Source organism: Gigantopelta aegis, chromosome 6 (genome assembly GCF_016097555.1).
Source record: "Gigantopelta aegis isolate Gae_Host chromosome 6, Gae_host_genome, whole genome shotgun sequence".
NCBI classification, from domain to species: domain Eukaryota; kingdom Metazoa; phylum Mollusca; class Gastropoda; order Neomphalida; family Peltospiridae; genus Gigantopelta; species Gigantopelta aegis.
In genome coordinates this window covers 94,305,080-94,329,150 of record NC_054704.1, presented here as the reverse complement: position 1 = coordinate 94,329,150, position 24,071 = coordinate 94,305,080, and the positions used below count along the sequence as shown (strand labels likewise).

The window sequence follows — 24,071 nt, the reverse complement described above, 5'->3', positions numbered from 1 at the left end:
AATTATTATTTTTATGTTGACACGCGGGTCAAAATCGACGCACTGACCATTAACCAGAAATTTATTTTGTTTGGCCTTATACGTAATCCTTGTAACAAATATATGTATAATATTGATACTGTGTCTTTCTCTGTCTTATTAACTTTACACTAAGTAAATACCTGATTTATATAACACTCTCTTGCCCACTGGACTGGACTAGCCAGTTGTTGCATGGTGCTAGCTAACTCCTACGGCTAGACGATTTCTAAATATGCGGGATGTCACATGTTTTACGACTGATGTCTTGACTCTTGTTTTACGACGATTGGCGTCTTGACTCATGTTTTACGACTGACGTGTTGACTCATGTTTTACGACGATTGACGTCTTGACTCATGTGTTACAACTGACGTCTTGTCTCATGTTTTACGACTGACGTTTTGACTCATGTTTTACGACTGGCGTCTTGACTCATGTTTTAAGACTGACGTCTTGACTCATGTTTTACGATTGACGTTTTGACTCATGTTTTACGACGATTGACGTTTTGACTCATGTTTTACTATTGACGTCTTGACTCATGCTTTACGACTGACGTCTTGACTCATGTTTTACGATTGACGTCTTGACTCATGGTTTTTTTCAGAATGCTGTTGAATTAGGTATTCCCCAAGTTGCCGTTTCACGTTGAATCATTGTTTTTTAAGAAACATTAAACAAATTAATCTTTTCAACTTTATATTGCATAATGCGGACTATATATGAGTTTGTAGGTGAAGTGGTTATGAATCGTTCTAGAATAAACAAACATTGGCTTACAAAATTAAAGTTTTGTTACTGTAAGTAAGTAAACGGGAAAGAAAAACAAGCAATCATTATTGTCACGTATCATGGGCGTCGATCGGTGGGGGACGGGGGGGGGGGGGGGACACGTCCCCCTCACTTTTCAACGGCGGGGGACAATCTATATAAGTGTCCCCTCACTTTTTCGTTTAGCAAAAGTAACAACAACAACACCACCAACAAAAACAACAACAGCAACAACAAAAAACAAACAAAAAATTAAAGTTTAACCACTAAAATGTAGCTTTATGATTTTCATTTACATTCCTCTCTCTCTCTCTCTCTCTCTCTCTCTCTCTCTCTCTCTCTCTCTCTCTCTCTCTCTCTCACACACACACACACACACACACACACACACTAACACTAACACGCCCCCCACCCCCCACTTTTAAAGCCGGATTGACGCCCATGTCACGTATAGATAAAGCAATGCCAGTCCTCGGGACAAAATGTTTTTGTAAGGGCCTCGGTAAACATCAGCCCTGAAAAACAAACATTTTGTCCATTGGGGTGGAATTGCCTCATCTATATACATAAATGTACAGCCTCCAATTTTTGTAATAGTGCAGGTTGGCTTTTGCCCGAATAAAAAGAAAATGCCCGAATCTGGACAACAACTTTTATTCATATTAGCATTACTACCAAACAGCTATATAGGGTTGTACACGAATCACTACAAATTTTTACGTGGATTACAATTAATTTTGAAGTATATTGATGGAAATACATGGAGAAGTTGTCTCAGGTTAGCACATTTTCCCCAAATATCTGTAAAGGTTTTGCCCGAATTTGAGGTTTTCTCCCTGTCTCGTACGGTTTTTTTTATATCTGACAACGGTAATATATTCTATTACGAAATGCATCTTTGACTGATTTGTCTATAGGATGAAGGAGATGAGTAGCACCATAGAGAAAAGCCACGAACTGCTGCGCTTGGTTATCCAGAAGATGGAGATCCACACGGAAGACGAGGTGTGGGACGAGGGAATCCGGTCTGCGGAGAGCGTCGATTCCATGATTCACGAGGCCACGAATTTTGGAACCAACGTCTTGCGCCAGACACAGGTAGTGACCAAATGGAGGACGAGCGTCAATAAGAAGAAATAATTTTAATCCAAGAAACAGTCATCAGAAATGGTGTGAATTCATTCGAGAATTATTGGCCACATACATTTTTGTGTGTTGAAAATCTTTCTACCCAGTGACGGTTTTCAAAAATGTATATATTTATTTATTTGGTCTCTGATATCTTTTGAAAGGTCACCAACGCTAGTCCCGAGGTGCATACCTTTTCTGTTTGTGATTTTGAACTGACACACACACCAGCATGTTAAAAAACCACGATGAATTTGTCAAAATGTATACTCTCAGCAAGCGGTTTCAAACAGAACTAAAAGCCTAAACTATTTTACAATGTATAATAAACAGGGTGAGTGTCTTCAATGTGGAATTAACGATGGCATTTTAAATAAAGGCTTTTTGTTTTGTTTAACGACACCGCTAGAGCACATTGATTTATTAATCATCGGCTATTGGATTTCAAACATTTGGTAATTTTGAAATATAGTTTTAGAAAGAAAACCCGCTACCTTGGTTCCATTAGTAGCAAGGGATCTTTTATATGCACAATCCCACAGACAGGATTGCACATACCACGGCCTTCAGTATACCAGTCGTGGTGCACCGTCTGGAACGAGGTGCCAGTTTAAAGCAATTGTTCTCTTTTTGTGTAGACAGAAAACCAGATAAAATAATTGTATGGGGTTTGGGAAGGCAATTCGACTTAGTCCAAGAGCGATATAGGTATCAGGCAGGTGGTGTTCTTCATAACGGATACTCCATTCCATGTATCAGAGCAGGTGGTTAATTGTTGCTTACAGATATAGAGAGAGAGACGGGCGGACATAATGTATTAACTTTCCACCGTACGTACGCCACATAAACATACAAGATAAATTGTATACAGCTGTTTGGCAATCGTAATCAGAGAGTGTTCATAGAATGGGACAGGGAATGTGAAGTTCTTACGATTCTATAGTATTACGAAATAACACACATAAAATATTAATGAGCAAATCAACCTGCATTTAAAGTTTTCATCTCTGTAAACTGAAGAACACCGAGAATAGTTAAAGTGGGTTTTTTTTATTTAACGACACCACTAGAGCACATTGATTAACCAATCATCGGCTATTGATTGTCAAACAGTTAGTAATTCTGACTCGTAGTCATCAAACGAAACCCGCCACATTTTCCCATTAACTGTAAAGGATCTTTTATATGCATTTTGCCACAGGCAGGAAAGTACATACCACAGCCTTTGACTAGTTGTGGTGCATTGGTTGGGAGGAAGAAAAACAATCGGTGAATGGATCCGCCGAGGTGGTTTGATCCTGCGACGCAAGCACCTCAGGTGAGCGCTCAACTGACTAAGCTAAATCCAGCCACCACAGGGAGCACAATGTGACAACTAGCAATATATTGGCTGACACCCTTCAGGTATATATAGCTAGAGCGTTTCAAACTATATAGATGTCTTAATATAAAACAGTGAACAGGTTTTAAAATTAAGCAAGATGAAACGTTTTTAAAACTTCGAAGTTACATATGTAGAATGTTACATGTTTTGTGACCCAAAAAGTAGTCAATACATTGATCGTTATGCGAGCCATAGCTAACACGATGTTCTGTGTTGTAATTTGTTTTGTTGTATGGTGATCTTTCCTATGGTTCCTTTAGTTTTGTGCTAAGAACTTTTTTTTGGACATGTGTATGATTTTTTATAATAATATATTGTATAGAATGAGATAATGGTATAGCTTGGGAAAGTATCCTGAGCTCTAAGATGTCATGCAAATCCAACAGGGTGTTGGCGTCACCAGTGCTGGGTAACCTAGATAACTGGTCCGGACCGTGATATTGGATGTCAAATATTTGATAATTTAACATAGAGTCTTAGATACTCTGCATTTGTTTCCATTAGCAGCAAGGGATCTTTTCTATGCACCATCCTACAGACAAGGTAGCACATACTACGGTCTTTGATATACAAGTCGTGGTGCACTGACTCGGACACTACGAGTGAGCTATGTTTAAATAAAACTCTCATCTATACATCGCACCATCAAACATTTAACGTGTCTTTAATCAATAATTCCATTTTGCCTAACATTAAAAAAGAAAAGGAAAATCTTTTTCGAAACAAGTCTATGTTGGTTTTGTAAAAATATCGATCGACATTAATAGAAGCCCACTACCCACAGCAGTGTTTACACAGGGTGAGAAACGTCGTCTCCTTATAGGTGTGGAGTCACGTTTGATTGAATTAACTCTTTTATCCATTTGTGAATTCGTGTCTCATAGTGAGAAATCCATTTTGTATATAATTATAATTTTAAAACCATCAAAAAAATAATCTGATTTCAAACTCAATGACCAGAATGCATTTTCCCGCTATGTTTGATCGTTGATCTCTCTCTCTCTCTCTCTCTCTCTCTCTCTCTCTCTCTCTCTCTCTCTCTCTCTCTCTCTCTCTCTCTCTCTCTCTCTCTCTCTCTCTCTCTCCTCCCTCCTCTCTCTATTAATTTCCAAAATAGTTTTCAATTTAGTTTTTTACGTCAAGATAACTGAAATGATTGAAAACAAAGACGAACGTTTCTTGCTGGTACAAGGTAAAACAATGTTGTATGAGTTTCCTGGATCGATGTGATTATCACCGAATCCGACATTACAACTAGACACAGAGTGCGATATTATGTTTTCATTTCGACTTAATTAGTAGAATATGTATTAATAACGGTATTGTCAGTCTTGTGTCCCTCATGGATGTTAAGTGTACGAGTTTTGTCTGTCCAATGGTTGCAATTGTGAAGTTTAAATTGTATTTAACTTCTTAGTTGAATTAATGGTTGGAAAGGTAACCGCATTTTGTAATACAATCGCAATGGATACGTCACCGAAGAAGATAAAACCAGTCTAAGGTGTAGCATGTTGCATTACCTCCCTTATGTCTATTTTTGCACTGCATTTAATACGTTAAAATTGTTGGTTTTGTTTACCTAAATATTTGTGAATATTGTAAGTTTTGATTGTGAAAATAAAATATTATTTTGTTGGAAAATGTTTTAGTATGGTTTCTGTTGTTTTTATTTCACATCCATATACAAGCATAAAATAACTGGGGCGGTATTACACACATAATCAGGGAACACCAGCTCTGGTTTCTGCCAGAGGGAACGGAGGGTAAAATTACGTACACTAAAATCTTGGAAATTAGTGGATATATGTTAATAACAGAACTTTTATTTACAATTTGTCCAATTTCAAAATATTTCAAACTCATAACCACCTAGTAGGGGCTTTTAAGGTATTTTGTGTTTTTATTACGTACCCGGACATTAGTTCCTGGCAGAAAGCCTGACTAATAGTGAGTCTTCTCCAGGTAGACCAATAGGGTTCTTTTGACGTTAAAAGGGTAATTTTGTTACATGCGTTTTGATACAACTGCCTATTGAGAGAAATATGTGGCTGTAAGGATAGAAGACCTTTTATGCACACTTCTAATGAAACTCCAATTAAACACACACACACACACACACACACACACACACACACACACACACACACACATATATATATATACACATATACACACACTTATATATATATATATATATATATATATCTTGTACTCTAGTTTGGAAGGGAAGTGACGTCAGCTCCTGTAAACTCCTGTATGCCCAGCGTAAACAAACACAGTAATTTACGGCAAAAGCCATCAGCCCGACTTGTGAAACAACATAAATGCCCTGATAATATTTAAGTGGAATATGACGGTCGGTCAAATGAAGGGCAAGATCTCACATGGCAAGTGAACTATTAAAAAAAAAGTAAAATCTCAATAAAACGGCATTACTTATCTATAAAATATTTATGTTGTTTTCACTCGAAAATTAAACATGTTTCTATGAATACACACCAATATCGTAGCTTGTTAGTGTGTAACGATCAACAGTCTACTAAGTTGTGACTGTGTCCAAAAAAACCCACAAAAAAACTTTATAGTTGCTTATCTTTCATCAGTCTATAAAATAAATAAGCCAAAAACCAGTAAGTAATTTTAGCGGGGGAAATAAACAGTAGTCAGAGTTGGACAGATGTAATATAAGTGTTACAAAAAACTATTATTATTAAATACAAGGACAAATAAAACGTCAACATACATTTCAGCTAATTTGGAGAGACAGTTATGGTATGTAGGCTACCGGTGTACCACAAGCAGTATACCCACTATGAATGACAAAACCGTTTTCCGTGATCAAAATCGTATCTTTGTACAAGGCAGTGGGAATGACGTTTTAGGCAATCGTGATTGCTTCCCCATGGAGGTCCGTAACAGGATTTTCATCCATCACGTATCGCCTATAGGTGGATTGTGGCCCTCAAGACAAGCTTAGAAAACCCAAACATGCATTGGATAGAGGTTGGAAGTCAGTGGAATATATGCAAATGAGATGGTATGCATTTATGAGTCACTGTAAAAACAGTTCATGTTCGTGAAAGATGAGCATATCCTACCTCACCAGGCGGCATCCGCCATGAGCACAATATCAGACATCAAGGCCATAATTATTTTAAAGGTGTTCACCAAAAGGATAAAAAGCCATGGTCACGGTCAAACAACTTCTCTACCAGATCTATATGGCATTCGAAACATCCGCATATCATGAGCATTCCCTGAGGTATCTCAGAAGTTGCTGAAGGTCATGCTATGAGCATTCCCTGAGGTATCTCACAAGTTGCTGAAGGTCATGCTATGAGCATTCCCTGAGGTATCTCACAAGTTGCTGAAGGTCATGCTATGAGCATTCCCTGAGGTATCTCAGAAGTTGCTGAAGGTCATGCTATGAGCATTCCCTGAGGTATCTCACAAGTTGCTGAAGGTCATGCTATGAGCATTCCCTGAGGTATCTCACAAGTTGCTGAAGGTCATGCTATGAGCATTCCCTGAGGTATCTCAGAAGTTGCTGAAGGTCATGCTATGAGCATTCCCTGAGGTATCTCACAAGTTGCTGAAGGTCATGCTATGTGCTATCCTGCTTGTGGGATGGTGCATATAAAGGAGCTGTTGCTACCAACGAAAACATGTAGCGGGATTCCTCTCTAAGACTGTATGTCACATACAGACATATACATGTTCAGAATAGAAAGGAAAGGAAAGAAATATTTTTTTGTTTGTTTAACGACACCACTAGGACACATTATTGGATATCAAACATTTGGTAATTTGGCATATAGTCTCGGAGAGGAAACCCGCTATATTTTTTCTATTTATAGCAAGGGATTTTTTATATGCACCATCCCACAAACAGGATAACACACACAGCCTGTGTCCAGTTATGGTGCACTGGTTGAAAAAAATTAATCAACTGGATGGATCCACCGAGGTGGTTCGATCCATTAAAGGATATTCTAAAGAAGATATTGTATTAAAAGTATAATTCTAATCATTAGAAAGGCTTTGAAACCTCTGAAATTAGGTATCAAACTCAGAAAGGTATTTTTAACAATACGTCTGTCAGTTGACCATAGTATCGCAATTATAATACACTTTCCCCAAAGAGATTCTTGATTTTGCAGTGAGGACTTTGGACTTTTAGCCTGTTATCTGTATACCCAATTAGAAACTCCACCGTCCTTCTCAGGATATAAACAATGAAATCAAGAGTTTTATTTTAAACTTTATTGATAATATTCACATTTGTGTTGTTGTTTTCTCTTCAAGATAAACTATTCCACAATAAATAAATCTTCAATATACACACGATTAGATAGATCGAAGGAACATTGTCAGTAAATGTTTTTGGTTTAGAAAGGTCGATTGGAAATTCAGACGGGCATGGCGTAGTACCTGGGACGACGCAGTGGTCGTGTTGGTTGGTTGGAGTTCAGGTATTGCTGGAAGAACAATAAAAAACTACAAATTAATATCGATCATCGTGATGCGTTAAAACCGAGTCACAAAAATACACAGTAATGTCAGGGCCATACTTGGCTAGGACGTGGAAGAGGTGCAGGGGAACGTTGCTCCAAGGACAATATGAATTGTGTCCGTTTAGTTTGAAAGTGTTTTTTTTTGTATAGATTGAGAAGACTATATAATCACTATGTCATGATTATATTTCTAAACACCCACCCCACACTTCCCCACCCTTAATTATATTGGGCAATCTACGTCCCACGTCCCTAAATCGTTGTGAAAAAACCCATCAGAAATTAACCTCCTGTCTAACTCACGACCTTGTGTTCAGGGACATTTCAGTCATACTTTAAATCCATTATACATTTTTGACAGTGAGTCATGAGTGCATCTCATCACAGCTGTATTTATTCCTCTCTATCTTGTGCTAGTTTTGACAGAATAAACTAGTCTGACAATGGCAGTCCTCTTTGTGCCGGTCAAAATGATGTATTGTCCAGGAAAGGATCTCCTCAGGAGTGGCTGTCCTCTTACAGACTAGGTTCTAGCTAGAGATTGATGGAATCAAGCACCATTTTGCCAAATGCCCATTCGACCCTGTATTGTACAGATATACACTCTTGATCGCTAATAACGGTTTTATTGTTCAGATTAAATATGCATGACAAATATCAAAGGCTGTTATATTTATTAATAGAAAGAAATTTAGTTCTTGATAAAGGCGTTTTGGTGGGTTTTTTGCAAATTAAAACTGATATTTATTCAACATAAAGATATTTCTACCCATCAATGTCAGCTTACACAATTACACTTTTGAATGTGAAATATTATGAAATAATATGAAAGAGAAAAACGAACAGTGTATACCTCCATTTGTGTGTTAAAATCTGCATTGCTATTTGTGTCATTACTTCGTCCCTTGAACATCGTTGGCAGATACTGAAAATATATGAGATAAAGTTCTGTGAAAAGTAATTGTAGTGAAATTTAAGAAAGGATAAAAAGTACACAATCCGTGTGGTGGGTACAGAAATGAACGAGACACACATACAAAAGCTAACTGCGAGGTGTGGAGTAATGTGTAATCCGCGCCACGGAAAAACCACATGAAAATGGGTTCAAGTTCAGCTATAGGCATGTACGGCCATACTGATCGTTAATATCTTGTCTAGAGCTGACACACAGAAATGATTATGTCCACAGTCATAGTGTTTCAGAAAAACAAGTTTTGTCATTTACAAAATTTAGAAAAATCCTTCCAACAAAGTATAATGCTTTGCATCAACCCTGTTACATGTGTATCCCTATACAATACTACATTAACAAGGAGGGAAGCTGGGAGTAATTGTCGACTAGTTCTCTCAATATCACACATATTGACATTTTACAAATAACATGTTTGAACTAAAATATTTGGTTCTTACCATCCAACTCCCTTCAAAACTAGTTTAATATTTGACAAAATTCACCCAAAATGTACTAACATTATAATATTTCTGAAGAGTCTGCCCATCAGGAATGTATCTGTTGTAGGCCCTGGTGATGTGTGGGAGGACGTTGGGGGCCGTGTCCAGGGATTGTAGAGGGATGGGCAGGTACATTTCCATCTGGATTTCACCGTGCTCCGGGTCATACACTGTGACTTTTGACTTCTTAAAGATCTGAAGGAATGGAGTGTACTTCTCAAACTCTTCTTGGATGATTTCCTTCATCAGGGTCATGATGTTCATCAGATGTTTCATGGTGTTCTCTTCAACCTGCCAGTAGTTGTAGGCCCATACGCCCTGTTAGTAAATACAAGCACACAGTATGTTACAGCCTGTACATCAAACAGTGCAATTCGTAAAGAACAAAAGACACATTTATATAGGCCTACCATATGTCTGCCAATCCATTTCGTCTGCTGAGAAATTAATATTATAAATAATAAAATGTTAGTACATCTAATTTAAATGATAAAAAACGCCTATAATAGTGAAAACAGCGTCGTAGTGTTTAGAAACCTAGGGTCTGTCAGTTTAAAGAATACAACAGAAAGGATGCAGTAAAACGATACTATTTTATCGGCCTCGGTGGCTGGTAGGTACAGGGTTCGCAGCCCGGTACCGGTTCCAACCCAGAGCCAGTTCTCAAGGGCTCGGTGGGTATAAGGCCATTACACCCTTTTCTCTCTCATTAACCAATAACCAACTAACAAGTAACCCACTGTCCTGGACAGACAGCCCAGATAGTTGAGGTGTATTCCCAGGACAGCGTGCTTGAACCTTAATTGGATATAAGCACGAAAATAAGTTGAAATGAATGATACTACTGTAAAGCCTAATGCCACCCACCTCTTGGTAGACGTTGTTGGCCATGGTGTGCAGATGGTTCATCTCCTCCCGGGAGATCACGTCGGCTAAACGAGCGTTGACGAGCTCTCGCACGTTGTAGATGACAGAGTTGTACTGGTCGGCAAGGTTTGTTGACTTTATTCCTTCCGTCAGCTTGTTTGACAGAGTGTTGATGTATCGGCTATATACCTCTCCATTTATCACTGGGTGGTTCTTCACAGACTCCAGGTATCCTGAAACAAAGACATTTTACACCTACATAATAACTGTCACTTGTATTAAAGGCCCATATTTAGATGGGACCCCAAGGTGTCCATCTACCTGTTTTTGATGAAATAATTTATTTTTGTTTGTATGTGATGAGGAATCTTGTTAATCATGAATGAATGAATGAATGAATGAATGAATGATGAATGAATGAATGTTTAACGACACCCCGGCATGAAAAGTACATCGCCTATTGGGTCTTGTTAATCAATGACATACATTAATAATTAAACATTATTTTACTCCCTAAGTACCTCAGTCTGCATTCGATACCCGGTAATCGATGTATTTGTTTGTGCTGGGGTATGTGGCGCAGTGGTAAAGGGATCGCTTGATGTGCAGTCGGTGTGGGATCGATCCCCATCAATAGGGCCATTGGGCTATTGTTCGTTCCAGCCAGTACACCACGACTGGCATATTAAAGGCTGTGGTATGTGCTATCCTATCTATGGGATGGTGCATATAAAATATCCCTTGCTACTAATGGAAAAATGTAATGGGTTTCCTCTCTTAGACAATATGTCAACATTACCAAATGTTTAACATCCGATAGCCAATGAATAATATATCTAGTGGTGTCGTTACACAAAACATACTTTAACTTGACCTTTGTTTTGTGCTGGGGTGGTGTCGTTAAACAAGTCATGTATTAACTCCCCTCGTGTATTAACTCCCCTCATGTATTAATGTATTAACTCCCCTCATGTATTAACTCCCCTCATGTATTAACTCCCCTCGTGTATTAATGTATTAACTCCCCTCATGTATTAACTCCCCTCGTGTATTAACTCCCCTCATGTATTAATGTATTAACTCCCCTCATGTATTAACTCCCCTCGTGTATTAATGTATTAACTCCCCTCATGTATTAACTCCCCTCGTGTATTAACTCCCCTCATGTATTAATGTATTAACTCCCCTCATGTATTAACTCCCCTCGTGTATTAACTCCCCTCATGTATTAATGTATTAACTCCCCTCATGTATTAACTCCCCTCGTGTATTAACTCCCCTCGTGTATTAACTCCCCTCATGTATTAACTCCCCTCATGTATTAATGTATTAACTCCCCTCATGTATTAACTCCCCTCGTGTATTAACTCCCCTCATGTATTAACTCCCCTCATGTATTAATGTATTAACTCCCCTCATGTATTAACTCCCCTCATGTATTAACTCCCCTCGTGTATTAACTCCCCTCGTGTATTAACTCCCCTCTATTAAACATCCTACTAGATATGCTTCTTTATCACCTACTATTATTAGTAAATTGTACTTTTAAAGAGACATTCCTGAGTTTGCTGCAATTTTTAAGATATTATCAACTAACAGAGACTTTTAACGACTGTAATTACATATCAAATAACTTTTTCTGCATAAAATATTAGTGGCTGTATATTAAACGTGTTTCTGATCGTTCTAATATTTGTACTAGCTTAAATTTCATTTTATTTCCTTTTTTCGTACGTACGAAATTATTTGAAGACAAAATCCAGTTTGGGCTCCTTACAAATATTAAGACAATCAGAAACACATTGAATATACAGACACTGACATTCTAAACAAGAAAATATATTTAATATATAAGTTTAATCGTAGAAATATTTTTCTTAGTCGGAAACATCTTACAATTTCAGGAAACTCAGGAATGTTCCTTTAAGTCTCCCACCCTGAGAAAGTTTGAACAATTCAGTGAGTAGATGTTAGACCATTCCATTGACTTCTCTCTCATAACTTCATTAATCACTACCTCTCCATCCTGAACAGACAGTACATGTAGCTGAGGTGTGTGTTAAGACAGTGGGCGTGAAAGACAATTGGATATAAGCACGAAAATAACTCAAAATGAAGCGAACTCCAATAAAAGTCATTTTACCTGACACGCTGTTCTGTAGTTTACTGGAATGGTGTTCTAGTGAATTCCTCCAATTCTGCAGCTCTTCGTCAAGTTTGCTGATCCATTCACTGGTACTTGTCACCCCACTCGATACAGCTCGCTGTGTAGTAGTAGTAGTAGTAATAACAACAACAACAACAACAACAACAACAACAACAACAACAAAAAAATTAAATTAAATATATATTTTTAAAATAAAATAAAACTAAAATAAAATATATTAAATAAATAAATACATAATAAATATAATCAGCAATGACAACAGGAATAATAATGTGCTAATGCAAACGCAAAATTATGTTTGCATGATACATTTAACAATTTACAACGAAAGAAAAACAAAACAATGTCATTTGTATACTTGGTCTATATATGCCAACTCAGCATTGATAACATGAATGGTAATGTGCTAGTGCCAACGTAAAATTATTTTTACATGATACATTTAGCGATGAAAGAACCATTAGACAATGCCATTTGTATATTTGGCCTATGCCTAGGATATACCTGGATATTATACATGCCGTCACCGATCAGAGACAGGTACTTCTCTCTAACTGGGTAGGATTTGAGTTTGTCAGCAAATTTGGTTAATTCCATGTCGACCTGTTCGCGAAGAGACTTGTATCTGAGAATCAGGCTGTCGAGAGCATTGCTGAAATAAGAGAAAATAACACACTGTCATTACACTATCTTGCATGTGTTATGTTAATTTACTGCAGCTGCACAAAATGGTTGTAAATCAAAAACGCCTTTATGTATCGCCGTATGGTGATACGAGTGCAAATAAAGTTCTGCTATGTCCTGTACTACTTGTAGCAAGTATACATACTAAACTACATGACTGTATCCCAATCTATACGTAGGTAAATTATGTTAATGTTTTAAGAATAACTTTATTAAAATTAATTAGTATATGCACAGTTTGTCTTGTTATTTCTATAAATTATAAAAGTATAATTATTTAATCAATTACAATGTTATTAATAGGAAGATGTAAAAATAAATAAAACTAACTCCTAAAAATGTGTTTTTTCGGGAATAACCCGAAACAAAATAGGTATGGATTTTCGACTAAGGGTTTGTTTTGCTACATATAGTGAGGCCTATTTTATAGTCAGGATTGGGTTCCCAGAAACACATTTTTTTAATGTGTAAACAGAACATTATTTTTTTATGTGTATGTATATTGGTCAATATTAACATATTCATATAATGTGTTTTGGTTTACACTTAATTTTGTGCTTTTATCAACTAACAGGTTAAAGCATACTGTGGTGGGCAGCAACCGTTAGTTATAGTATCTGAACTATCTGTAGATGACACGTTTCAACGGTTAGCTATTGTATCTGAACTGTGTAGATGACACGTTTCAATGGTTAGTGGTTTGTGTTGACATCCTACACATCTCCATGAAAAATAAGTAAAGTTTGTTTTATTTAACGACGCCACTGGAGCACATTGATTTTTTATCTTATCATCGGCTATTGGACGTCAAACATATGGTCATTCTGACACTGTTTTTAGAGGAAACCCGCTGTCGCCACATAAGCTACTCTTTTACGACAGACAGCAAGGAATCTTTTATTTGCGCTTCCCACAGGCAGGATAGCACAAACCATGGCCATTGTTGAACCAGTTATGGATCACTGGTCGGTGCAAGTGGTTTACACCTACCCATTGAGCCTTGCGGAGCACTCCCTCGGGGTTTGGAGTCGGTATCTGGATTAAAAATCGCATGCCTCGACTGGGATCCGAACCCAGTACCTACCAGCCTGTAGACCGATGGCCTAACCACGACGCCACCGAGGCCGGTCATCTCCATGAAGCCATTGTCATTAACTCTAGTGGGAGTTGGTAATGGGCTCTGAACCCATTACTTACCAGTCTTAAAGCCGGATGGCTTAGTCACTACAGAACCAAGAATCCTCTCACCCACAACATAATTCATATAATATTATATGTATAAACAAAAACAAATACAAAATTACATCACTATTTGAGCGGTATTTCCCATGTCGCGCACGTAGAGGTCATTCCTGGTGTACATGCGTCGCAAATCTCGTGTGAATTTTTCGAGTTGTCTGCCTACAATGTCCATCTCCCTGTCAATGAGCTCCTTTACGGGTTCCAGCTCCTTGGTCACGTGAGTGACGGTTCTGCGGTATCTGGCTTCCAGCTCCTGTGCAATGGCCGCCATCATTCCTTCTGCTCCTGTGTCAATGTCTTTGCCGTATTTCTCCAATTTCTTTATCAGATAATCCTAAAATATTGATGTTATTAAGATTAACATATATTTTGAAACAATATATTAATGTTATTGTTAAACAAAATGTCAGTTATAACCTTGCGCTATATATATATTAATGTATTGTAAAGTTTGTTTTGTATTTTCTTTCACTATATATATTGCAAAAAATTGTTGTACTTTTTTCTTATATTATATTAGCATATTATTAAGATGGTTATACTCAAATGTTCTTACACTATTCGTGTATTGTAAATATTATCATGTATTTTCTTCAAACACCATATTAGTATATTCTAAAGATTGTCATATATTTTCTTATCCCATATTTTCTTACATTTTATTGATGTATTGTTAAGATGTACTCGCATAATTGTACCTATATAATGTTTACATGCATGTAACTGTCTTGAACCCACATATCACCACTGCTGCTAAAAAACGTTTTCGTTATGTTGATTGATATATTTGATCAATAATCCGTCTCATCATTCTATATAAAAACAAACTGTAAAAAATTGAGATTTGGTTTGATGTAAGAAGAAAAATAAAAGTGTTTTGAACATAACAAATACTATTTTTGTGTGCAACTTACAAATCAATCAGCTCAGAAATAAATAACTTGTAGTAAATTTCATAGTACGAAAAAAAACCCCAACGTTACCTATGAGACGGACTATTAGGGGACAATAGTTCTTTGACTGTTGCTTGTTGGCATTATATTTAACCACATTTCAAAGACAAAACACAAATCTTGAAAGCCGCAAATGCTAATACTTCTATATCAGACTATAGTAATTTAAAAACAATCCCTGAAAAGATTGATTTGAGATACCTCAAATTCCTTGACGATCTCTGGTCTCCAGTGAATGCGGGTGTGGAGCAGGTGCGACGTGTTGAGTCTGAATGCGAGGAGACCATCGACATGCTGTTCGTAGGCCGCTGCGTGAAACACCTCGGCACGGAATGCACTGCTGTTCACGTACTTGGCGCTGATTCTGATCGATTCTTCAGGGTGGTCTGGAAGTGTGTATGTGTTTAATGATATACAATAGCGAAGGCTGATAATCAGACCAATGTAATTTTTGTCTTAAGAAAAGCAGGGTCTAACATTTTAAAAAATATATGAAAAATCCGAAAAGAAAACAATTTTAATTTGTTCACATTGTATAGCTATACTCCTATACCACGAAAGCTGTTGCCAAAATAATAAATTAATAAATAAATATATGAATGAATGAATGAATGAATGAATGAATGAATGAATTGGTTGTTAGCTCTTGGTGTGATATTATAAGATATGTAATACATATAATGATAAAAAGAAAACAACAGCAGAACATGGTTTATTGTCCTAAATATTAGTGTTTTATTTTGTGCTTTACTTCATTTATTATTAATTTTATTTATTTACTTCCTCACTTTTTCTTTATTATGAACATTAACATTTACTTGACTCAATGCTGGATACACAGGGGACAATATTTCAAAGTCTTAGGTAACAGGAACTCGTGATCTTCATGTAGCTAACCGATTGTTTAGTTACACGAATCATATTTTCCATAACAAATAATATTATGATGACCTAAAAGTGTGTAACTTTTGATTGTAGAATGCAACGGTTCGCCCCAAAACCGTGAATCTAAAGTGGCGTAACCGACACGCGAACTAAACGAAGGTCGCGTGAAATATTATTGTGACTTGCATGCAGTGCAGATGATAGATGTTAGGCAAAACAAAAAAAGTCGGCCTCTGGTCAGACCAAAGTTCCAGAATTGATGCCGCTATGCGTGTCTCTCTCTCTCTCTCTCTCTCTCTCTCTCTCTCTCTCTCTCTCTCTCTCTCTCTCTCTCTCTCTCTCTCTCTCTCTCTCTCTCTCTCTCTCTCTCTCTCTCTCGTGCGCCCTGACCAGACCAGAAATTTATTTTGTTTAGCCTTAACTTCGCCCATTTTGATCACAGTGTGTATTCCCACTTTTTTCAATTAAATATTACGGCCTGTTCGTTTTGTTTAACGACACCATTTGAGCACATTTGTTTATTTATCATCGGTTATTGGATGCCAAACAGTTAGTAATTATTCTGACATAGAGTCTTAGAGAGAAAACCCGCTTCATTTTGCCACTAGTAGCTAAGGATCTTTCATATGCACCATATATATATATATATATATATATATATATATATATATATTAGGGCCTGAAGCATCCGTTTAAATGAATGTCTGGATGGTCTGTGATACTCACCTGGATCATAATTAGTCTGGAAGTCCAAGCTCTTCTCTTCCAGGTCCAAGGTGAGGGCAGAGCTGATCAGGAGTCGGCCGTCGATCCTGTTTCTGAATCGCATCAGTAGCGGGCTGGTGTTCACGATGTCGCCGAACACTTCAATTCTCCTGTGTGGACTGACGATCTACAAGATCAAACATGAACCGACGGCTCACAACTAGAGCTAGATATGTCCACTCTGCGAAAATCAGAGAAGTCTACAATTTCCTGGTTGGTGTTGTTTTATGTTTGTTTGTTTGTTGGTTGGTTGGTTTGTAGTTGTTGATTTTGTTTTGTGAAGGGGGGTTGAGGGGTGGGGTCATGGGTTTTTTGTTATAATATACATGTAACAGGTGTGTGTGCGTGCGTGTTGTGTGTTTTTGTTGTGTGTGTGAGTGTGTGTGGAGTGGTAATTACTCTCGACACAGCCATTTCTGAATAAGGCCACCTACATGTATTGTATTCAGGGTCGTACCTAGCACGAAACAAGGAGGGATACCCTCCCCGCTCCACCAAAATATAATGTTTAGTTTGCAATTCCCATTTGGTCTAGAAGACCCGTTATTGTATCCCGATTAATTTTTACTGTCGCGTAGTATTTAGAAATGATTAGTTTCTACCGTATCATACACTATTACGCACAATTAATATTATACTCAAAGAGAAGTCTTGTTATTTGAGTTATCATTACCATTATAAAATAAAATATTTTAAACCACCTAGAAAATTGCTACCTCAAAGTTCATCTGATTTCTCAACCGATCGATCTCTGCACGTAAAGCCAAGTTCTTCTTTTCTCGTCTGGCCGTCAGGTAAGATATGTCCAAACCAGCGGAGTATCTGTCTGTGGACTGCCCAACACTGGATGACATTCGACAGTCCAGGTCAGTGTATGGGTGCGCAATCCCGAATGTAAGGCTGTAGTTCTTGGCGCCATAACGAGTGGAAATGTCCCGAAGACTTGACATGAAGGTCAGTGTCTTTCTGCTGTCCTGTGAGTACGAGAATTGAGTTCTACTGTTGAAAAGGGTCCTTCCCTCGTTAACACTCATCTCAGTTCCAATTTTTATGTCCTGAAAATAGATAAATGATCTGATATGAAGTGCGATTATCACACGATTATATGAACAAAGTTAGGAGTAATCTCAATGAACAAACAGTACAAGAATAAACCAATTGTAAAAACAATGTACTTACTAATATGACTTGATGTGAATCTAAAACCAAAACAAGTACAACCATAAAACAAACGATACTCAGTTTGTAGCTACGATTCGCTAACTATTGATGTATTTTTGTTAAACCCTACACATATTACAGTATAATACCAATTATACTTGTATACAATATGTTTTCATATCCTCAGATGATTGTAATGTTCCATTATAACTACTTATTTCCATATAACTGAACATTTAAAAACAGTTAAATGTTGCTCATAGCTGTGAAACCATGCTAAAAAATCAGTTTAAAAATAGTGTCTGCACAAAGATGCTAACCTTTCCAATTGATGGCAAACTGAACGTAATATCTGCTCGACTATCAGCTGGTTGGAACGTGGCCTTCATCCCCACTGCCTTGTTCTGGTCCTCATCAGCATCCCAGAGGAATGAACCGTCTACGGTCCTCACTTTACGATTACCGCCATAAGATCCAGTAACCTGGAGGCTTCGGCCCGGAATGCCGATTTTCACTGTGCTGTCGTACATGTTGCTGTATCGCCTGCTCTTGTCTTTCAAGCTAAAATCGTACGAGACCTTGTGTCCAGCTTCTTCGTTCCAGGACAGTTCAGCATGGCTGCTGGTGTGGCGCCGGGTAGATTTGAGTGAGCCAGTAATGCCCATTGTCCGAACTGGATGAATCAGTTTGAACTTGATGTCCTTATCCAATTGTCCTTCCTTATCACCATATGCCGTTTCAAACCGCACATTGCTGTTAGGTTCATTTTTGTTCCAGTTCAGCATTAGATCACCGTCGAAACTCTTGCCTTCGAGACGCCCTGATACTGTGAACTGCATTGGTCTTGGGCTTTTAACTGCGATAGATCCCTCGTATCTAGGATATTTGGAATAGTCGATATCCACATCTAAAATGGTTTCGGCATTGTGTTCCACCTCAATCTTATGTGCATATGTGTCACTGCCAATACTCTGTTCAAATTTGAGAGATTCATGCCTTGCAATTTCAAATGGTGTGGACATGACGACATCAAATGTTAGCACTTTGCTGTTCCAGTCATTATGGCTGCGAGATGATACATCTAGTATGATTTCTCTTCCCGATGCCCATGCTAACTCGGTATGCAATTTCTTTTGATCAGATTCATTTGAAGCCCGCAGAGCCAGTTCGAGATTTTCCATGCATGGAATACTACTTGTTACAGATACTGCACCATCCAAGGTATATGGTGTTTTATATCTTAGATGTGCTACTCCTCTTATGGTGTTGATGATTGGGATTGTTAATGTGATAGTGGAGTCAAAATTGGTTGGAGTTCCTTTGTGCGTAATAGTGAGCTCATTCCTCTCAAAATCTTTGAATGGTGTCTGGATATTTAATGATGCTGTATAAGGGGAACCAGAGAGATCTATCGAAGATTGCAATGCAATTGTTTTATCAGTGCCACCAGATATTTGGACTGAAGCTTCATATTTCTTTATAATTTGTTCATAATGTCCATTCGCAGTCCATCTTCTAAATCCATCATATGGTGTAGAAATTTCAATTTCAAACTCTGGCCTTGGAATTAAGGATGCTTTGATTATTCCGCCAATTTTCCTTCCTTGACCATACTGTACACTGATGTCACAGCTGAATTTGTCACTATCGGAAGAATGATCATAGTTACCTTGTAGATTTTCAAAACCATCAAAAGGTGTTTTGATTTCTACTTTGCTATTTATTATTTGCCAACTGTCATGATAGTGGGTTACTTTGACAGATATAGTTTGGTTTTCCATATATTGCAGTGTTCCTTTGGACGAGAAGTTGTTTATTGTCCCTGAATATTGGAATGAAAATCCAATGTTTCTGTATTGTTCAAATGGTGTTGTTATTGACAGCTCACTATAAATTGTGTTTTCTCTTTGGAGAGAGAAACGGGTAGTGATTGTCTTCTCGTTGATGCTTCCCTCCATTGTGATTTCTGCATTTGAAAGAGTTCCTGTTTTCTTAATGTTCAACTTTGCCTTATTTCCATATCCATCTCGTTTGTATCCTGCGTTAGAGGTCAATTCGAATGTATCACTGTTTTGTTGGTTGAAAGTGGTCTGCACCTCTGCATTCGTTTCAGTTCCCATTGATGCAGCAGCAGATGTTGAAAATCCATTTGAACGGCGGCTGTGCTGAATGCTGACATCAATCCGTTCGGTGAATGGATTGGTCAATGTAATTTTTGTAGAAAGATTTCCTCTTCTATTTCGATGTGAGATGTCACCTTTGACTACGATGTCCTCTGTGATTAACTTAAATTCTCCATTGAACTGATTAACATTACCCGACTTCTTCACCATGAAAGTTACTTTTCTAAACATATCTATGTTTGTGTTAGCAGCCAATACGATTTGTGCATCTGGTCCATTAGCCGTTAAATGAATGTCAGCAGCAATGGCTGGTGAGTTAGGCAATTCAATTTTAAAGTTGATTTTTATGTCATTGTCGCTCATTTGGTGACTATGTTCAACTGATGTTTGTCTGTAACCATCGAAGGGTGTTGTTGCTGTTACTTTTCCTCTCAAGTTTTTTAAACTGGCTGACTCAATAACAGCTTTACCTTGAATGGTTTTTCCATCCATGTACGTAACTGTTCCTTCTGATTGGAAATTATTTCTAGTGCCAGCATGATTGAAAGAAAGGCCGACATCTCGAAAACTGTCAAACGGAGTTTGTACCTTTAGCTTGCCATCAACGTTACCATCGTGCGTAAAATGTGCACCAATTTTGATATGTTTGTTATCAATGTATCCATCCATCTTTGCCGTCCAGTTGTCCTGTGTACCATCTTTGTGAAAGGAGAATCCAATGTCTTGTGTCTGATCAGCTATTTTGTAACTTAGAACATCAGAACCTTCAGTTAACTGAGTATCAGTCTTAAAACTGAAATCATTTCTAATACTGTATTTTCGGCCAAGTGAACCAGATATTTTTGTAGTGAAATTTTTTAAGTTCCCCCTGTAATCCACCATCATATCAATACTTTCTGCAAATGGTGTTTCAATACTGACAACTGACTTGAGGCGTCTTCCTGACATTGTATTTTGCACTGTTGCTTTAACAGTCTGGGAATCACCATAGGTAAGAGATGCAAAGCCCTTGAAGTTCTCTAGATTTCCATACTTCATTACTTCGACCCTTATATCACTGAAACGGCTACTCGCAATGGTCAGAGTTCCCTTGGTTTGCTGCTGGTCTTGGAACTCTGCATCTACAGAAAGCAGTTTCTCTTTATTCAGCTTGAAATCACACGAACTCTTGAAGTCGGTTATGGAGCCGTGGTGATGAATGACAAGTTTGCTGCTTTTAATTTCTTTCATTGGAGTTTTTATACTGACGGTACCGTCTATACCTTCGTTCCACTTCAGTCTCAGAGAAGCTTGCACAGGATCATACGATCCAAATTTACCTTTAGCGGATGTTTCTATTGCTTGACTTCCCATTGTATATTTGAAACCTGCACTCATATATTCTGCATTTGTGAACGGTGTTTTCAGGGTGGTTTCAATATCTATCGGTCCACTGAACTTGTATTTGGCATCAACTCTTATGATTTGTTGTGGAGAATATTCAGCTTCAGCCAGGAAGTGGTTTCGTGATTCATCATTTTGTATAGATAGTTGGAAATATGGGAAACGTTGGTATGGTGTATCAATTCTCAGTTTTCCACTGAGATCTGAAACGTAATTCCAGTTCAGTGCCCCTTTAAATGTTCCAATAATGGGTGAAGCAGTGAATTCAGCTTTTGTATCAAAGTCATGTACATCTCCACGGAGCTGATAACCAGCTTGTATCAGCTTAAAGCTGGCAAATGGTGTTTCAACCTTTGAAAATATTTTGATGCCATTTTCTACTTGAATTCGATTTTCAAATTCAATCGTTTTTCTAGTACCATATTCTACAGCAGCAGTTGTGATGATTTCCGGTCCCTTTTTCATTTGTGATGCTCTGATGAATATGCTCCTAACTCTTTGGTAAGGTGTTGTAATTCGCAGATCGCCATTGATGTTAGTTAGGGATATTGCAGTCAGAGAACCGTCTGCCGTGAATTTCTTGTATGGTGACCACTGGAGTTCAGCATGCCCTGTCATGGGATATCGTTTAGAGCGTGTGTTCAGCTTTCCGGAAATATCTTCAGTCCAAGGAGTTGCAATGGAGAAATCAGCCTCTGTGTGGTCAGGCATCTTGATGTAGTTGACATTCGTTGATACCTTCGGAACTCCGTCATGTACATAATGTGTTTGTTGGGCAATATATCCACTGCCAAATTCGTTGCTGAGATTGATATTAACAGAGCGTAATGGAGTCCATGGTGTTTCTAAATCCAGGCTGCCAACAGTCTTCATTCGATCGGATGCATCGTGATTTCCAGACAGGTCAAATCGTATTCTGTTTCCTCTTCCCCAGTCAGAGTTGACAACCGTTTTAATGGTTTTGTCTGTATTGTGATGTTGCCATGTGTTGGACAGACGATAATAAGAACCAGCGGCAACATGCAGTTTTCCATTATTAATAACTTGGAAACCACGGTTCTGGTGATGGAGTTCAAGGTCATAGACATACTTATGTCCACCAATGTCGACAACGACGTTCGTGTTGTAGTCTGTCCAGTCATCAACATGTTTCACCTGCAATTCAACAGATGGAAATTTAGGAATATTCGACTCGAATGAAACCAAACCCTCTACGTCTCTTTTACCAGCACCATTTCTGTTTTCACCAGAAAGAACAATTTTCACATTTTTCCTGTCCATGGATGCTTTGATTTCTGTGTTGAGTTTGCTGGTCAGTGCGTGACGTACGTCGAACTGGAGTCGGCGCATATTTTCAAATGGAGTCGATGCCGTCACAAAGAGATTAAGATGTCTTGCAGATACTGGTTTTAGAACGTCAATTGATGATGTGATTTCTTTGCGTTTCCCATTCCATTGTACTTTACTTTTTACGGCATACTTCCCGTTGTCATTCGCAGCTGATAGTTCCATGGCAACATCATCCACTAGTTTAAATGGAGTCTTCAAGCTGAGTGCTGCTGTCTTGGTGTTGCTTCCTCTAGACTCTTGAGATTTGAATGTTGTGTCCAAAACAATTTTCTTTCCCTTTGACCACGAGACGTCAGCATGCGTGATATAGTCATCACGTTTGTGATGTCGCATGTTAAACTTAATCGATTGTGAAGGATACTTCAGCTCTAATGTTGAGTCGACATCATTAATGGACGGAATGTCAATACTGCCAGTGACTTGGATCCGTTTCTTATTGTCCCATTTGGCGTCAAATCTACCGGAGTACTCAGAATCATTCTTCTCACCTTCAAGTTCTACCTCAATTTTCTGTGATGGGTATTTAACATCGAGTGCCAGTTTTCCCTGTTTTCCTGTGAGGTACTTGTAGCTTGTCTTAACGCCATACTCCTTCTTGCCATAAAGCACATTTCCTGTAGCTTTGAAATCATTTCTATTCAAGTTAGTGCTCCCTGTGATTCTCGTATGGTCAACATTGGGCAGCATGATATCAGAACTGACTGTGTGTGAACCATCTTTACCCTTGGTATACTCAGTGACGATGCTGCCTTTGGTCTTCCCATATTTCCCGTTGATGGTGTGCTTGTACTTACCAGACGACGGCTGTGTCAAATCGGTGTTAACAGACATTTTCTTTCCTAGATAGACAACCTGAAAATTGCCCGAAAGTTTTTTCAGTTTTTTGCTGTTGTCTTTTAGCGTAAGATCAGTGCTGATTTGCCTACCGTTCCCGTAGTTAAGTTTGTGAGAAGTGACCAAACTCTTACTGTCGTGCTTGTGGTTACCTTGCCAAGATATATTTGTTCCCTGCAAGAAACATAAATATAGAACTTTAAGTAGAGATATGGTTAATAATAAACACGTATGCACACCAATATTATACATTACATATAACTGACTACATGCCTACCTACTTATCTAAATGAATCTGAATAACAAACCTGTTATCTATGATCAAAACCGTATATATGTTAAAGTCAATCTGTGAAACCAGTGATTACGCGTAATGCCTAAACAAAT

The 24,071-nt window shown here is 38.0% G+C and overlaps 2 protein-coding genes across 2 annotated transcripts in view; one reads left to right on the top strand and one right to left on the bottom strand.

Moving 5' to 3' along the window:
• Window positions 1-4,945, top strand: part of LOC121374799 (transient receptor potential cation channel subfamily A member 1-like) — a 70,005-nt gene extending 65,060 nt beyond the window's left edge. The window contains exon 25 of the mRNA XM_041501911.1: window positions 1,710-4,945. Coding sequence (XP_041357845.1) covers window positions 1,710-1,932 — 223 coding nt within the window. The 3' untranslated portion in view covers window positions 1,933-4,945. The remainder of the gene's footprint in view (window positions 1-1,709) is intronic.
• A 2,607-nt stretch (window positions 4,946-7,552) lies between these two features.
• LOC121374798 overlaps window positions 7,553-24,071 on the bottom strand; it is a 34,554-nt gene continuing 18,035 nt past the window's right edge. Inside the window, exons 19-29 of the mRNA XM_041501910.1 lie at window positions 18,315-23,858; window positions 17,550-17,888; window positions 16,795-16,960; window positions 15,385-15,569; window positions 14,293-14,564; window positions 12,809-12,956; window positions 12,281-12,401; window positions 10,138-10,370; window positions 9,289-9,588; window positions 8,672-8,743; window positions 7,553-7,782 (exon numbers count right to left, since the gene is read on the bottom strand). Coding sequence (XP_041357844.1) covers window positions 7,714-7,782; window positions 8,672-8,743; window positions 9,289-9,588; window positions 10,138-10,370; window positions 12,281-12,401; window positions 12,809-12,956; window positions 14,293-14,564; window positions 15,385-15,569; window positions 16,795-16,960; window positions 17,550-17,888; window positions 18,315-23,858 — 7,449 coding nt within the window. The 3' untranslated portion in view covers window positions 7,553-7,713. The remainder of the gene's footprint in view (window positions 7,783-8,671; window positions 8,744-9,288; window positions 9,589-10,137; window positions 10,371-12,280; window positions 12,402-12,808; window positions 12,957-14,292; window positions 14,565-15,384; window positions 15,570-16,794; window positions 16,961-17,549; window positions 17,889-18,314; window positions 23,859-24,071) is intronic.